The following is a 15,144-nucleotide window of genomic DNA, read 5'->3' as shown; positions in this document are numbered from 1 at the left end:
ACGACGTGGGGGATAGACACAAACTGTGGACAATCACATTAAACACGCTACTGCACCTTGTCCTGTTCTCTACCCACTCACTGTGAAATGTGCTAGCACTGGTGTTTTTTTTGTGTTTGTTTTTTTTTTAAATGTGCTTTGTTTCGTACAACTTACTGTGATTCTAATCTAACTTGCGTTCTTCGACTACTTCTATTTTTATAATCATTTTGGGTAAAAGCTTAAAATTGTCTCTGCTTCACAAAGGCACCGTCATTTTTTACCCACTGATGTGGCTTTGAGTGTTGAATGGTGAATGATTCTTTGTACCAGCAGCCTTTGTTCTTCCAGATTACCAGTCAGATTGCACCAACTTTTTTTTAAATCAATTTTTCTCATGCTCAAACACACACGAAAAAAGATATTTTAGAAGATGCTATATTCAGACCTATAACTCAAAGACTACTCTGTTCTGCGCTACAACTTAATTTACTTTAATAAAGTAAACGGTAATAATTATCCTTAGTTCTAAATTTTCCGTATTGTAATACATAGATTGCAATGGAGAGTTGTGGATGCAGCAATGATCAATGCTCCAAGAATGGTTCGGATCACAAACCAGTTCTTCTGATGTGACAGTCTAACTAGGCTTGTGCATAATTTCAAAGTACTTGTGTCTCTTTTTTCTCGTACAGCAATAAATTTCAGTGGGATAAAAGGCATTACTTTTATTCATAGATTTAATTAACATTTTTTTAGGGTAATACTTTAACAGGATTATGCACTGTTCAAGTAATAGTCCATACAGTTTAGCTTTGAACCCTTTAAAGCAGTTTTAACACTTCAGTTTCTAGTATATATTTTTTTAATTTCAGCTATTGCTTGAGGATCATACATGCACACAGAACAGTTTTGAACTTAATATTTTGAGTTCAACACTTACTTGAAATGCTTGTGACACATGAATTATTAGTGCTGTGCTTGCCCACAAGAATCCAGAGATGAAGGAATTGTATGAATGCAAATACAAAAAAAAAAAAGCAAACAATGAAATTCCATCATTGCAACATTTTGGTTCTTTAAGCTCTTTGTTTTCGGTTGTACCAGGTAATTCTACAGATAGATTTGAACCTTGTGCTTTATTACGTATAACAAACCGCAAAAGATGCATGGGAACATCAGGGTGTTGCACGCAAAGTCACTTCCAACATCACTAAAAGAAGATGTATTCAGTAAAAAACTGTTGAGCAGGTTTTTCTAACTTGCCAATGGGTTCAGAGGCTGAATCATCACCAGCAAACCAACCAGCCAATATGAGCATTGAGGGCTTTGTTGAGCTAAGCTCTCGCCAGATTGTGTTCTCTCTCTTCCCGTTTCTGTAAATCTGCTCTCTCATGTTGCTCTGTTTATTAAGCCAAGCATTGTGATACTACAGTGATCTTCTTTGGTAAGCAAACTACCACACAGAGATGGATACAGGAGTAGACTGCGTAGGCGTCACAACTTTTGCTCAGATATCTGAAAGCCTACCAGTCTGTAGTGCCGAGCCTCTGGGATCCACCTCCAGATTGCTTTTAGTAGTGGTGTTATGTTGGCATAATTCTTTGAAATGAGTGGAATGAACCTTTTATTTATTTATTTTTTATATTACTGGCTGCATACTAGTCAGCCCTTTTGTTCATGAATCATTTTTGCAATGCAGTGACTTAAAAGAAGCTGCAAAGTTCCATCAAAACAGAATTTTGACCACAAAGGTTTCTTTAGGCGTTAGATGCCAATTCCAAAGGCCGGCCCATTGAGATGGCTCCCTTCCCCATACCTCACTTTCGTCTTTTACCTCCAAAGACAACTAAATTGCATTGCATATAAACTTAAAATCCAGAGCGTAGAGAGTGCTGAGTGTCAGACTGCAGTGCATGCACAGGTCTGAGGCTGCTGACCATCTCTTGTGGGACTGGAAGTTGCTGACCTACATCTGCTGACATTTCCAAATCCCAGCCCCTCGCTGTGAGCCATCCAAGCTCGTGCCTACTCAATGATGATTCTCTCCTGACTTGTTAACTGTCACATATAAAGTCAATTTCATTTCTTGTGGGCTTCTCTTCTTTTTTTTGCCGAGGGGTAAAGAATTCATTTCTGTCCATTACTCTGAGCTGCTGTTTCTGCAGCTGCCTGGATTCCACTGCTCCGCTGTGCTGCTGTATCAGGGGTATTGTCTTTTAAGAATAGTAACAGTGTCTTGACAGGATTTGTCTTCCTGTTTATGATCAAAAAGGACCCATCGTATTAGTTTTCTCTGGAGGGGGGGTGGGGGGGGGGGGGGGCTCTCTTTTTTGGATGTTTTGTTAATGTTTGCTGTGCAATCATGAAAAAAAAGAGAGAGTTATGATTTTAACCTTATTTATTTTAATTAATAATTTTAACTGCAGTAAAGGAAAATGTTAAATTGATCATTTAATCAATGTAAAAAAACAACACAGTGTTTGATGGGATTGCATAAAACTGCAGATATCTGCACTTCATGATGAATAATCTATAGGCAAGAGACAAGATTATTGATAATGAAAACTGGCTGCTTTCTGTTTGCATGAGGCTATTAGCTCAAATTCTGTTGACTCCTTGAGTTTTCAGTGCAATTTCAGCACCAAGACCAAACCTGGCTAGTATGTAGACTATCTATAACAGAAGCCCCAAATGATTTGAAATGATCTCTGATAATTTATCTTTCTTTTTTGTCTCCGTGTTCTTTCTGCGGTCTGAACTGCAAAGGACTCAACTTTTAATATGATGATGCCTTTTTTTTAAAAAACCATCTCATAGGCAAGTAGTAGTAGTAGACTGTAGTGATCACAGGTAAAGGTATGTAGGGAGGTGGTCTGGGTGGATGGACAGGTTTGCTAAACACAAGAGGAAACATTCAAATGTAACCCAGGAGACCTCTGTTTGTTTCCAACTGGTAGCCAATGTTTCTTTTAACTGTGAATGTTCTACTTTTTCCTTGTCTTTATTATTGTAATCATGATATCGAAGGACTGCTGCACTATCCACTTTCAGCTGTTTATTTTATCTATGAACTTCAATCCCAATTGTATGTTTGCATAAATCTAGTTTACTCCAAACCCTGGTCTTTCTCTAACATGGTGTTCATGGTGCTCATATTACAAGTGCAGGGAGAAACCGACTAAATGGACTCATATAGCAATTCTAAACTGTAATTATTGTTAACTTTGACTTTTTTCAACTTTTGGTCTCGAATCACAATTGCCAAGGGACCTTTTCTGTTAATGTAATTAGGCATGATGTTATCTTGTCACAGTGTGTAACAATAGTGGCCCTGCTATACCCTCTCAGCAGAAGATCGCTGTGAGACAACAGGGAGGTGCGGTACAGTAGAGCAGAACAGCATGCAGATTGAACAGCTTACTGCTTGTGCAGCAGAATGCAGCACAGTGTTATTGTGAATAATAAACACATACGTGTCGCACACTTTGTTTATGTACATGTATAATTTTCTTTACCCTTCATGGTGCCTTTTGCCATCATGGCTTTAGTAGCCACACATGCTGGGGTGTAAATATAGCCAAATCAGCTTCAGCAGAACATATTTTGTTTTCCAATTACCTGCCAGCAGAACTGTGTTCACGCCACCATGACCAATTTACAGACTCTGTGTTCAAGCAATATATTTCCAGCACAAAGAGCTTATTATCTAATGTATTTCTAATTCTAGTTATGGTAGATGGTTGTGTATATTTTCTTGCTATATTAGTATAAAACCATGGACTCTGGCAGCATCTGTGGCTTATATGATTCAGTGTATCCCGAAAGTATTGCATCCCCTAAAAGCTGAAACTTTGTGAGGTGCTATCATGCTCTCACATGAATGTGCTGCTTGCTTCTGTCACAAGGCGATGACCTGAAAGTTAATTTACTGTAAATATATTTTACTTGCACAGGGCAGCAGTAAGCAAATGAGAACTGGTGTGATGAACACATACCAGCTGGTATAAACCGCAGAAATGTAATAACTAAAATCTGCTGCACCGGTGAATATCTCAAAGACCCCCACATGTGTAATTTGTAGCCAAAGCTGCTTTCCCGTGCGCCTTGATTTATTGGCATTAAGCTACTATGCATACATTTTTCTAAAGCTACCTGGCAGAAATGCATATCTCAGAGCAAGCAATAAATAACATAAATCGACAAAATCCTATGCAGGCTCTGAGCAGTTAGTGATCCACATAAAACGAAATAACGTCACCAGACCTCAAAAATCACAAATGTATAAATCACACTGAAGTCTCACATTTTCCCCTTTATAGAAAAGAACCTACAAAGCTATGTATGTTCAGACCCATAGGGACAGATAGAGTATTGACAAACTGTCATCAAATCAATGACCTGCAGAATAATTACTCTTAAAGGGAATTTTGATTATGGAATCGTCATACTAATGGTTCATTATTATGTACAACATGACAAATGATGACCTCTATATTAAAGGAGAAATATAAAAATGTCAAGAAAAGGAAGAATTTGAAAAAAGAAAATCTACTTCCTGCAGATCTCCTGACCATGAGCTTCACATGTGCCGTAAAAAGGTTAATGCAAGTTTTGGATTCATGCAGGATTAGAACTTGAAACTTCCAGGTAAAGGACCACTCCTTGCCCCACTGCACTATGTCTTCCTTGTTGTTGGACTTTTTACTACTCCCCTCATCTGGTCTTTTCTGTACCAGGTCTTCATGTCTCTATTCTGTCTTTGTCTCACAGGATAACCACTACTGCTGCTTGCATGATGGACTTAAGGAGGTACCCTCTTGATGAACAGAACTGCACCCTGGAAATTGAAAGCTGTGAGTAATGCAAAAGACCCTTCAAAAAAAAAAAACATACCTACAGCCATAAGTATAAATTTTTGTTCTCAGTCAAACTGTGCAATGCTCAGAGAAATAGCAAAAAACCCAAGAGCTACTTCTCAGACCCTACAGGCCTTAGTTAGCATGTTAAATGTTAAAGTTCATGACACTACAATTAGAAAAAGTATGCAAGAATGCACTGCATTTGGAAAAATCCAAAAAACCATATCAGCACAAACATGTAGGCACGGTGGTGGAAGGGTGATGATTTGGTCTTGTTTTGGAGCCATGACCAGGACCTTTTCTGTATATCAAATGATTGTACAATCAAATGTGAGGCCCTCTGTCTAACAGCGAAACCTTGTCCGGAACTGGACCATGTAGCAGGACAATGATCTCAAGCAGGATGGATGAAAAAGAATCAGTGTTGCAGCCTCAATTAACTAAAGCAACTTTTAAGGAGAGTGGCCCAAACTGTGAGGGGGAAGAAAAGCTGAGAATAATTATTTAAAAGCAGTATGGTTTGTCTGGGAGCTTAACTCTATTTTATATCAGAATTTTTGTCATATTTTTACTCCCCAGGCCTGATAATAATTTTCCTTCATAAACTGATGCATAAAAGGTTCAAGAGTTTCGCATAATGCAGACGGCCCACAGTATGCTCCACCCTAATGTTCAACCATGACTTTTTTGCTAGCTAATCACTACAATACAGGTAATCTATATTGAATTAGGTGCAAATACATAAAGTTTTATTTTGGTTTATTTTGTAGCATGAGGAATTAGAAAGATATTTGTCATCTTTGCACATGTATGGCAATTGTCTGATGTTTAACCCTCGGCGTATATGACTTCATGACTGCCTTCAGAAAAAGAAAAAGTTGCAGTGCTTGATGATGTGCATTGATTACCCACCTCCAAAAGAGACAGTAATCAATCTAAAAGGGTTTTTAGGGTGCATAGATCAGCAAAGAACGCAGAGGAGAGAAACTAATATGACCGTAAATGACTGCAAAACTGAGCTGAAATGAAATACACGCACAAAAATTAGATAACTTCTTTGGTTCCTTTCAGTAGTCTGGGAAAACACCGATACACTCGAACTGTCTGCGTTCTTTACAGGAAAAGGGAGGAAAATTGAATCTATTTGGATGACGACATCACTTAAGTTGATGAAATAGGAAGTGAGGTTGAGATATAGTCCCTATTACTGGCAAAATCTTTTTCCCGGTTGCTGGCTTTTTAATGTTGCGGCTAAGTTTTGGCTGAGCTGAAGTCCCAGTTTTAATAGTCACAGTCCGCCATCAGTGTGACAGATGGACCAAGCCAGCCGTGGATTATTCAGTGGCAAAGGCCAGTAATTAATACTGCAAACCGTAGTGAACTTTCAATGTGTAACATAGTGTCCACATTAATAAATAATATACTAACTCTACCCATCACATCCACATCATACATTTCAATGAATAATTTGTACATAAGACATGTAACCAATATATCGGTAGCAAGAAGGTAGTAATTAGTTATTGGTTAGGTTCCATTTAGCACCAGATTCAGGGCTTATCAGCAATGATTCATTTAGAAGGTAGTCTGGACCCAGATACTTTGAATAAGGTAGTATGTTTCTTTCAAAAATCGGAACTTTTTCAGTATGTCCTAAAGGGGCAGTTTGATATTTTGGGAAAGACTAATAAGTTAGCCATGCTCACCGATTAATAAACAGTCTTACCACTACCACAACACAAAGCCATCAAACAATACTTGTGTTAACAAAGAAAACAAAGTAAAAAACAATCATAAACTCAAAGTAGCGTATCCTCTACCCATAATTTGCCAAAAGATGCACAATGCAAAACTACAAACATCAACAAAGTATCAAAAAAGACCAGGAAGGGTTTGGGATATTTATCAATTTCCTGGTCTCAACCCAACAGTGCATGCTTTTCAGTTACTAAGTACAAACCTGAAGGCAGAGAGAACCACAAACAAGATTTCAGCCAGTCAAAGAATTTTCATCCAAGTATAAAAAACAATCCTTATATTTAAAATTGTGTCAATTCATAATTTTGATCCTCTGAAAACGAGTGGGCTGTGTTTAAAAGTGTCTGTAATTCCCAAATAGTTATTGAAAAAAAAAAGCCCTTGAAATAAAAACTAAAAGTCTGCACTTCACTTTAAACTTTCCTATAAAATACAACTCCTAACATTAGCTGGCAGCTGTTTCACATATTATTTTCCCCCAAATGCTTTAATTTCAATAAATCATTATCCGAGAGAAAAATATGCTTGTGGTGTAATTAAAAATTGTATTTGCTTGATCATTTTCATTGACCGTTCCATCAATCAAATCCACTTGCTCAATACACCAGATATTTTGTGGTTCATGTTGTTCAAGATAAAACTGCCTAGCATTTACCCTCGGGGATTTCAATAAGCAATCAAATATGGACAGGCTGTGAATTAAAGACTTGCATGCATTTCTGCTATTTACAGTCATGGAAGCTATGCACTAGTGAATGGTGCACATTAAACATCAGTTTGATTTATAAGTCAGCCACTTGTTTCAATTTCATGGACAATGTCGCATTTCCTATAACCTAAAAGAGAGATTTAATAGTAATGAATCCTGGTCCCTTACTGAATGCAGTCCAGGTCTGAGCACAGAGTAGTAGAATGTGAAATGGAGTAATACTTCTCAGACTGAGAAACGGCTCTGCAGTGAATGCATGCTGGCCTACTGACATAAATCTAACTGTGGTCACTTTCAATTGCACTGCCAGTTGAGAATATGTGGGCGCGTCATACCTATGATACAGTATATGTTAATTTATGTAGATATTAATGCATACGGGGCTATATCTTCACAGGAGATGGGATAGTGAAGCATGTGATTATGGATTGGTAGATTTAAGTCTTAAGCAAAAATGTGTTCTTCCTGCTCCCACTGCTTGACTACACTTGATCTTTTACTTAACAAATACACCAAATGAAAAACTACAACAAAAACATGAACGTTTGTTACACGTAAATGTTCTAGATCGTGAAACAAATTTTAATATTAGACAAACATAACCCAAAATAGTTTTTAAATGATGATAGCTTTTATTAAGGAGAAAAAGCTATCCGAATCTACCCGTCCCTATGTGAAAAACAAATGCCACATGCACTTTTTTGAGCCACCCTTGGCAGCAAGAACTGCAGTCAAGCATTTGCAAATACTGGCAATGAGTCTTTCAAACCACTGTGGAGGAGCTTTGGTTCACTCTTCTTTGAAGAATTGTTCTAATTCAGCCACATTGGAGGGTTTTTTGTTTAGTTTTTTAGCAGGAACGGTCCGGTCCTTTTAAGGTCTTGCCAAAGCAATTCGATTTAAGTCTGGACTTTGACTGCTACATAACTCCAGTATGCATGAGCTTCAGGATACAAACTGATGGCAGGGAATTCTACTTCAGGACATTCTAGTAACGAGCAGAAATCCTGGTTGATGCTCCCGAAGTAGCAAAGCAACCCCAGATCATCACACTACCACTACCATGCTTTTCTGTTTATATGATGTTCTTAGATAGATAGATAGATAGATAGATAGATAGATAGATAGATAGATAGATAGATAGATAGATAGATAGATAACTATTATCTAGGAAGGCAGTCAACAGACATATAAAGACACCATGTTCCTGAACTCTCAGTGACTTCAAAGCAGTGCAGGCCCTGACTTATTATCCATACTCATGTATCAGACTTCATACAGAAATGTGGTTGACTTTAACGAGGGTTTCTTTATCACATTTACACCTCCCTCCCCTGACTTCTCATTTTCCCCGACCTTGGCACAGATGGATATACCACAGATGACATTGTATTCTTCTGGGAAGGAGGAGACAATGCTGTTACAGGCGTTGACAAGTTAGAGTTACCTCAGTTCTCCATCGTGGCCACCCAATTGGTGTCCAAGGAGGTCATCTTTACTACAGGTAAGAATGCTTCACATCTATTTAGACAGAGGCTGCATACAAGCACAATAAATCACAATAAAAATGCAGAAATTTAGAAACTGAGCTGCTGGTTATGAAAGCCTGAAATGGTCCAGCAAACATCTTTTTGTTTCTCACAAATTAGAGATTATAGAGAACTGTCTCATCAGGATTACTCATGCAACACTTCTAAAACTCTTGATTTAGCTTTTATTTATCATTATTGCTATTAAAAGAATCATAACTACAAGAAAACTACTGCTGTGCACAGTGAGCTATGAAGATGGAGAGCAATGATGAGAGGGAGGCTGTTTTTTCCAGGAATTAAACTACCAATTAACAAAACATATCTTGTTTACTTTAAACAAAAAGTGCAAAAGCAGCAGCTTTTATATTGCCTTATACTGTATACTTCTTGGCCCGTGGCAGTGCCTCCTTGCAATCTTGTCAGTTTGCTCGGCAAACGTCAGGGACTCCGGGGATGAGATGTGTTAATTAGAGCGCTTGAGAGAGATAAATAGCTTTATTAGTAGGTGAGCTTTTTCCCCTCTGAATACAGGCATGCTAGCTCATTATCCTTATTTGCAGTATTTATGTTAACCTAACACTTCACTCTCTCTGTGCTTCGTATTCAGCGTACGGATTATTAATCTTCTCATCGGACTTTCAACAAGCAAAGATGTAGAAGCGACCTTAGACGTGTAACATAAATGTCCTTTTAGTTGTGTTTCAACTGATTCCAACTTCCCTTAAGCAACCAGACAAGGGTAAACAGAGGAAAAAGTCGAATGTATGATTAATAATTCATTGAGTTTGACGACTTCCAATAATATTTGTTGCTGCTCTTTATCTGGCATGTATTTATCACATTTGATAAGGCATTTATGTGAATGTCCATTAAAAGATTTACAGGTAATTCGAGGTTGCTACATCGACAATACAATACAAGTGAAAATCATGCAAAGAAAAAAAAAGTGGAAAATTGTCCTTTGGTGAGATGACAAGATGACAGATCAGTGACTTAAAGGTGGTAAGTCAGGTAACACATTGGTCCAAAGCCAACAACTATAGTTTCTATTGTGTGGCGGTGCATTAGTGCAATGGCACAGAAGCTCCCATTAATACTCAATAAAATTCATGAAGATTTTAGAGCAGCACTTTTTGCCGAAAGTTCTTTCAGCAACATAATGTCCAACCAAATCCTCTTGGAGTTATAGCATCCAGAGTAAAAAAGTAAAAACCAACACTGGATAACACATTCACCTGTTCAGTTCCCAAATGCTCATCTTTTTGTGTAAAAAAATGACAAGATGTAACACGGTGCCCCTGTCGCAACTTTTGCTGACAGTTTCACACTCAAAATGAAATTCTGTTAGACATAAACATGCCCTTGCACGATTTCCAATTAAATATTGTGCTCAAAATCTTTTGTACATCATTGTATTCTAGTTTTATTTACATTTTTTTTAAAAAATATCTTGTCTAGACAGCAGAGAAACCACCCATCAGTGTTTACATTGGCTGATAGTTTTCCTAGAAAACATTTTCTGGTAAGATTCTGCAATAAATGACTTACGGCACACATTTTTCTTCCTCTCAGCATATAGGCATGCACTGCAATTATCCACCTTTAAAAATGGCCGTTTGTTAATGTTTAGAGGACAGAGAAAGTGCAAAAGAAAAGCAGAGCAGCTCACTGTGACAATTCTCAGAGGGATGCTGGAGCTGCCTGCTGAGATAGGGGTTGCAGAAAAATCTGCCTCGTTTGCGACTTTCTGCCATGTTTAATTGGAATCGAACTTGTCCCTGGAAAGGAATCCATCGCTTTGGGGAAATTAAGTGCTCCATCTGAACAAATGGAGAAATGACTACCCTGCGTGTTGTCAAAGTGCAGAGTTTGGAACACTTAAATTGTGCCATGGTTTCTCCCTTCTTTTTTCCTTTCTTTCTTTTTCTTTTTTTTTTACTAATGTGTTTTCACTCTTCTCCTGCTCCAAAATCACCCATCCTCCATCCTCTCTCCTTACAGGTGCATATCCAAGGCTTTCACTGAGTTTTAGGATTAAGAGGAACATTGGATATTTCATCTTGCAGACATATATGCCCTCTATCTTGATCACCATCCTCTCCTGGGTCTCCTTCTGGATCAATTACGATGCCTCTGCAGCTCGGGTGGCCCTGGGTAAGCCGCAGCCACTGCTGCATTATTAAACTCATAACTATCTCTGCTAGAATATATTTATTATCACAGGAAGGAACAACATGTGGCTGTCGTGCAGTGTTACTTGTTCCTGTGTAACTCTGAAGCATATACAGGCAAATGACTGATAGATAATTACAACAAACGCACACCTAAAGGTCACAGCATCAGCTATTTTCAATAGGACATTGCGGTCATGTGGAATTTCTTTTGTTCCCAGAAATTAGTCCAAAAACAGAATAACACAACTATTTCAGTGAGACAGTATTAAAAAAATCTTTATTTTAAATATAATATTTTTATTGCAAATAATTAGTAATGACACAAGGCCCAGCTACACTACCAAAATTGGTAACTTTCATGACACTTATCCAATTTCTCAAGTATTCTCAGAGCATTGTCTGCCATGATAATTGAATAAACCGCATCAAAGTGACTAACGCTATGATAGTTAGACTAAGATGTGATCAGGGTGGCACGGTGGCATAGTGATGGTGCAGCGTCCTCTGTTCAAATCCACCCCCCAGCTGGGCCCTTCTGCGTGGGGATGTTTTCATGGTCTTTCTCTGGCAGTCCAAAGACAGGCTTATGTTAGGTTCACTGGTGATTGTAAATTGGAGGTAGATGTGAATGGTTGGCTGTCTCTCTGTGTTAGTGACAGAGGCCCTGTGAAAGCGGCGAACTGTAACTCCTACTTTGGAGCCAATCAATGAACTCTAGTAAAAATATGTATCCGATTACATTTACTTAACAATCCCACTTTTCTCCTTATCTCCTCTAACACGCATTAAAGGCAAATATTACTTAGTTACCACTATATTAGCAAAGCAATGCAAGATTAAAAGGGAGAAAAGAACACTGGAATGACATTTTTGTCTAAATAAAAGTAAATTGTGCACTCCTTTCACCACTTCTATCACCACGCAGTAAGTAACGATACACAAGTACAGTTTGGAGTAAAAGTGTGTACATGTGCAGTATCTGACGGTCTCTGTGTTTCTTTTCTGTGTGTGTGTGTGTGCTGCTGTACTCAGGTGTGACAACGGTGCTTACCATGACCACTATTAACACCCACCTTAGGGAGACTCTCCCAAAGATTCCATACGTGAAAGCCATCGACGTCTACCTCATGGGCTGTTTTGTGTTTGTGTTCCTGGCCCTGCTTGAATATGCCTTTGTAAATTACGTGTTCTTTGGTCGGGGCCCCGCGCAACAGAAGAAACTCAGCGAGAGGCTGAACAAAGCCAACAATGAGCGCACAAGATACGAAGAGAAGCGCCTGAGGGAACAGGTTTGCATCTTCATCTGCCGCCTCTTTCTCTCTCTCTCTTTCCCCCCCTTTTTTTGTACTCCACCTCTCTGTGTCAGTCAGAGTTCAAGTACAAAACAACGATGTTCTGCACATAAGATTTCGAGCCACAGCCATTTTATCCAAAGACACATATGCATACACTAGTCCCTGAAGTAATCTTCCACAAGCATACTGATGCCACCACAGCCTAATATGCATTCACCGACCATCATCCATTGCTTCTCCCTCAAGCACTGACTGCTTTTTATCGAACATAGCCTTTTTCATTGAGATACCTATTCATCTAACTCAACAGTGGTGTAAACATTCCCATTTCTTATTTAGGTTGTTGTCTATGTTTATGCTGTAGGCTTTATTCACTCTCACTCGGCCGGCCTTATATTTCAGCGCCTGTTTTCCTGCAAAATGAAAAAAAGAAAAATTGGATAAACATCAAAACGTAAGATAAGGAAGCATCAGCACTTATGCAATTTGCCAATGACAGATGCTAAAATGGAGTGAAAAAAGCCCCCCCCCCCTTTCCTGTTTTCCTGTGTGTGAGGTACTAAAAATGCTATGTTTATTCAAAAGTTGTTCCTGTTAACTCTATGTCTTATGCCTTGTGTAATTTCTGAGAAAATGTGCTTATTTGCCAGTATTTTTATAGCCGTTTAATGTTCTCTTCATTTTTCTTTCACATTGCAAGGACTCCATTTCCGTGCCGTTTCAAACCAACACCTTCAGGTCATTTACACAGCGAAGAAATCTGTATCTCGAGGAACAAAGAAAAGTTGGGGTACATTTATTTAGCAATCATATCAGCTGTAGGCCAGACCTCACGATAAAGTAACTTGTGTTAAAAAAAAAAAAAGAAAGAAAATAATAATAGTAGTAATATATAAAGAAAGTCTTGTTAACTATTTCTGTTGCATGCGAGAAATGACATTCCATATCATCCCTGCATTTTGCTTAAGCTTGACAGCTTGTGGGATGGGAGGGGGGGTTTAACATAAGTATCAGTTTTAATGGGATTAATGGGGCTGCTCCTTGGCATTTCAGACCTCGCTGAATCTTTGTGTCTTTCGCCGCTTTGCACAGGTGGATGCTTATGGAAACATCCTCCTCACCACGCTGGAGATGAATAACGAAGTGATGCCTTCTGACGTGGGGAGCAGCGTCAGTGACTCTCGGAATTCGGTCATGTCCTTTGACAGCTCCGGGGTCCAATTCAGGAAGCCCATGGCCCCCCGAGATGGCTTCAGCCACCATTCGCTGGATCGGAGTGCCATGCGGAGCCGGGCCAACTGTCGGCTAAGACGACGCTCCTCCAAGCTCAAGTTGAAAATCCCCAACCTGTCAGATGTTAGCACCATTGACAAGTGGTCCCGGGTCATTTTCCCTATCACCTTTGGATTTTTCAACCTTATCTACTGGTTGTACTATGTGAAATGATGTGCATCCCACAAGGAATCATGGGCCATATTTTGAGAGCACATTAAATTGGCTTTGATACAGTTCCAAAATATGTATACACATATACGAGTTGAACATATGTATATGCATATTTCTATATATTATATTTATATATACACATGTGAAATCCGAAAGACCTTTCTGCTGTACAAAGTATTAATAGGATGACTTGAATGTTTAAGAATAATTGTGAAAGAAGAATTTGGAGACTTTGAGTTTCTTTTTCCTGCTGAAACGAACAAAACAAACACGAGATCCCACCAAGGGGGGTTTTGGAACTAAAGACTGCATGATATTTTTGCTAAAAAAAAAAAAGAAAAAAAAGAAAAGGGGGAAAAAAAGAGAAGAAAAAAAAGAGAAAGCGAAAGCTCTCGAGAGAGAAACGATGTCTCAGAGTCCCATTGACTTTTTATTGATACTTACTGTAATCAAAAATCCTCTTCTGCAGCTCATGAAATCAGTGGTGGCTTGTCTGTTCAGGCATCAGCTGAGTGAGATCCTTGGCACCCCCCCACACGCACCCCTACAGCCGAATCCCCCACCTCCCCCACCCCTGCCATCACCCATGGATAACATGCACGGAAATCTCCGGTTCTACTATGTACAGCAACCTTGTTTGGATTATGTGTTGTTCCTTGGGTTTTTTGAAGTGATATCGTTCTCTTTATCAGACATCAACTCTGGCCTAATGGTCTCCATTAGAGGGCCGCTCGGATGGGGGACGACCGCCGCATTCTCGACGAGAGTCAACACAACCCTTGTATTCCTTTCTCTTCTCATGTTGTTTTTAGAAACGCGTCCTCGTGGGAGGGTGGGGATTGGGTGGGGGGTTGGAGGTTGAGGGAGAGGGCTCCTTTTTTTCATTACGGTTAAAAACAAAATACTGATTATTGTAGATATGGTTTTGACTTGAAAAATACTGTGATTTCAGAGAGTGTCAGAACATGTTCTAGAGCTAGGGCATTACAAGATAAAAGAGTCAAAGGTATGCATTACTCATTTTGATTGTTTGGAGATAAAAAAAAAAAAGCATATTCTGTACATTTTATCATTCAGTATTCTCATGAAAGTATATTTGTGCTGTTTCTTTCCTCCTAACGACGCTCTTTAGATGCAGCGTTCATTGACGTCATATCCTGCTTTGTGTTTGCTAAGAGGAAACGGAGGATTGCTTTTGTGATTCGTTTGAAATTATTCTGCAGTGAAGATGTGCGAACATGTATATTCAAAAGAGTCAACATATCCGCCTACAGTTTGACCAGTTGTCATTGAGTATATAGTATTCTTTTTTTGTTTTGTTTTGTTCGTTGAGCATTCTTCTCAGTGTCGGAGGCTCTGAGGTCGAGATTATTTGATCGGGACAGTATC

The 15,144-nt window shown here is 38.9% G+C and overlaps 1 protein-coding gene across 2 annotated transcripts in view; it reads left to right on the top strand.

Moving 5' to 3' along the window:
* Positions 1–14,597, top strand: part of gabrb4 (gamma-aminobutyric acid type A receptor subunit beta4) — a 53,967-nt gene extending 39,370 nt beyond the window's left edge. The window contains exons 5-10 of one of the 2 annotated variants that reach the window (XM_026181779.1): positions 4,753–4,835; positions 8,675–8,812; positions 10,842–10,994; positions 12,047–12,303; positions 13,010–13,099; positions 13,402–14,597. In XM_026181779.1, the coding sequence (XP_026037564.1) occupies positions 4,753–4,835; positions 8,675–8,812; positions 10,842–10,994; positions 12,047–12,303; positions 13,010–13,099; positions 13,402–13,755 (1,075 nt within the window). In that variant the 3' untranslated portion in view covers positions 13,756–14,597. The remainder of the gene's footprint in view (positions 1–4,752; positions 4,836–8,674; positions 8,813–10,841; positions 10,995–12,046; positions 12,304–13,009; positions 13,100–13,401) is intronic. The other variant, XM_026181780.1, reaches the window with a different exon arrangement.
* Positions 14,598–15,144: the final 547 nt, after the last annotated feature.

The sequence above is a fragment of the Astatotilapia calliptera genome, chromosome 10, assembly GCF_900246225.1.
Source record: "Astatotilapia calliptera chromosome 10, fAstCal1.2, whole genome shotgun sequence".
Classification (NCBI taxonomy): Eukaryota; Metazoa; Chordata; class Actinopteri; order Cichliformes; family Cichlidae; genus Astatotilapia; species Astatotilapia calliptera.
This window is presented reverse-complemented; position numbering and strand designations above follow the sequence as displayed.